Below are 1,732 nucleotides of genomic sequence, written 5' to 3' on the forward strand. Positions count from 1 at the left end.
TATAACTTTTGTTTTAATTATTTTGAAAATTGAAGGAAAAGATGCCATTTGAAACTTAAAGTACATATCTGTAACAGTGCCATGGAAGCAAAATAAACCATTCCATTGGGAAATGATACACTTTGATCCTACAGAAACAAAAAGAGGTATCTCAATATTACATTGATGTAATAATTATACACAATCAGGAACAAAGGACCAAGTCCAATATTTTTAATGCCAGGCATTTCTACAAGGATATGTTCTAAATCATTCCCCCTTCACCTCCTTCACATCCAAATACCTGCAACATTCAAATCAAAAGGGTGGGAGATTGTCCTATAGATTAGACTATAGGACACTATAAAAGTGGAGAAAGATGTATGCGAGGAGGATCACTCAGAGTTTCACAAGGACATTCCACTGAGAGAATATTATATTTGTGAGACTGAAGAGGATTCAATCAGGTTAAGAAATTCTTTTTCATTTGTGATGTTAATTTCCACAGAGCTGCTTGAATGTCCTTGTTCCGGAGGCTGTAAATGATGGGATTCAGAACAGGAGGCAAAACTGCATATGAAACAGCAGAGAGTAAGTCTAGAGTAGGAAAGGAAAGAGACTTTGGCCTCATGTACGAAAAGAAAGCTGAAGAGATGAATAAAAAAAAAACTGTCAAATGTGGACTGCAGGTCGAGAAGGCTTTGTATCTGCCTTCAGCTGACGGAATTTTCAGCACAGCAGCGATGATGTAGCCATAAGAAGCGAAAATGGATCCAATACAAAAGGAACCCACAATGAATCCAAATATCCAAATCAGAATTTGGTTAACTTTTGTATCTGTGCAGGAAATCTTTAGTAACTGAGGAATATTACAGAAAAACTGCCCAATTGTGTTTGGCCCACAGAAGTTTAATTGGAAAGTCATGACCATTTGTAGAAATGCATATAGCAGGCAACTAACCCAGGAGGTAACTGCCATTTGATTGCAGGTATCCCAGTTCAGGATGAGACTATATTGCAGGGGATGGCAGATGGCTACATAACGGTCATAAGCCATAAGGGCAAGCAAGGACACTTCAGAAAGTGCAAAAGTAACAATTAAGAAAACTTGAGCAACACACCCCGGAAAAGTAATTACTTTGTTGTCTGTCAGAGAAACTGCCATTGATTTGGGGACAGTGGTTGTGATGTAACAAATATCAGTCATGGATAGGTTGCTCAGAAAGAAATACATGGGGGTGTGAAGGTGGTGGTTCAGGATCACAAGAAAAATTATGAGTAAATTCCCAGTTAAGGCTACTAAGTAAATTGATAGAAACATGACAAAATGTAAAAGTTGTACACCACGGTCATCAGAAAATCCCATCAGAAGAAACTCCATCACAGTGGATTGGTTGGCCATTCCAGCTCTTTCGATCATTCTGTACAAAAACAGATTAAGATTGGAGATTAGTAGAGGAAACAAATGGACTTTATTTATTTATTTTTTATTTATTTATTTATAAAATTTGTCACTAACCATCTCATTAAAAAGACTCTGGGCAGTTTACAAAGCAGTTAAAATCAATTAAAAACACAACATAAAAGGTCCTGAAGAAATATAAAATAAATAAAATCTCAGAATAGTTGTTAAATTGGCAGTAACTCAAGAAGTATCATCAAGGTACCAGCCACACCCAGGATTGGGTAAAATTCTGTTGCCCCACGCAAGTAAATTAATTACTCATATCAATTTACTGCCAGAACATAGTTA

The 1,732-nt window shown here is 36.5% G+C and overlaps 1 protein-coding gene across 1 annotated transcript; it reads right to left on the bottom strand.

Moving 5' to 3' along the window:
• Window positions 1–442: 442 nt before the first annotated feature.
• On the bottom strand, window positions 443–1,399 carry LOC112542390 (olfactory receptor 14A16-like). The gene has a single exon (XM_025175082.2). The coding sequence runs from the start codon at window positions 1,397–1,399 to the stop codon at window positions 443–445; it is 957 nt and encodes a 318-aa protein (XP_025030850.2).
• Window positions 1,400–1,732: the final 333 nt, after the last annotated feature.

Source organism: Python bivittatus, unplaced genomic scaffold (genome assembly GCF_059951505.1).
Source record: "Python bivittatus isolate LINGU-HERP-01145 unplaced genomic scaffold, Pbiv_v1 ctg000470_np1212, whole genome shotgun sequence".
In the NCBI taxonomy this organism is placed as follows: Eukaryota; Metazoa; Chordata; class Lepidosauria; order Squamata; family Pythonidae; genus Python; species Python bivittatus.

What these genes read in the sequence shown, in the direction of transcription:
- LOC112542390 (XM_025175082.2), bottom strand. Translation starts at nt 1,399, where the DNA reads ATGATCGAAAGAGCTGGAATGGCCAACCAATCCACTGTGATGGAGTTT.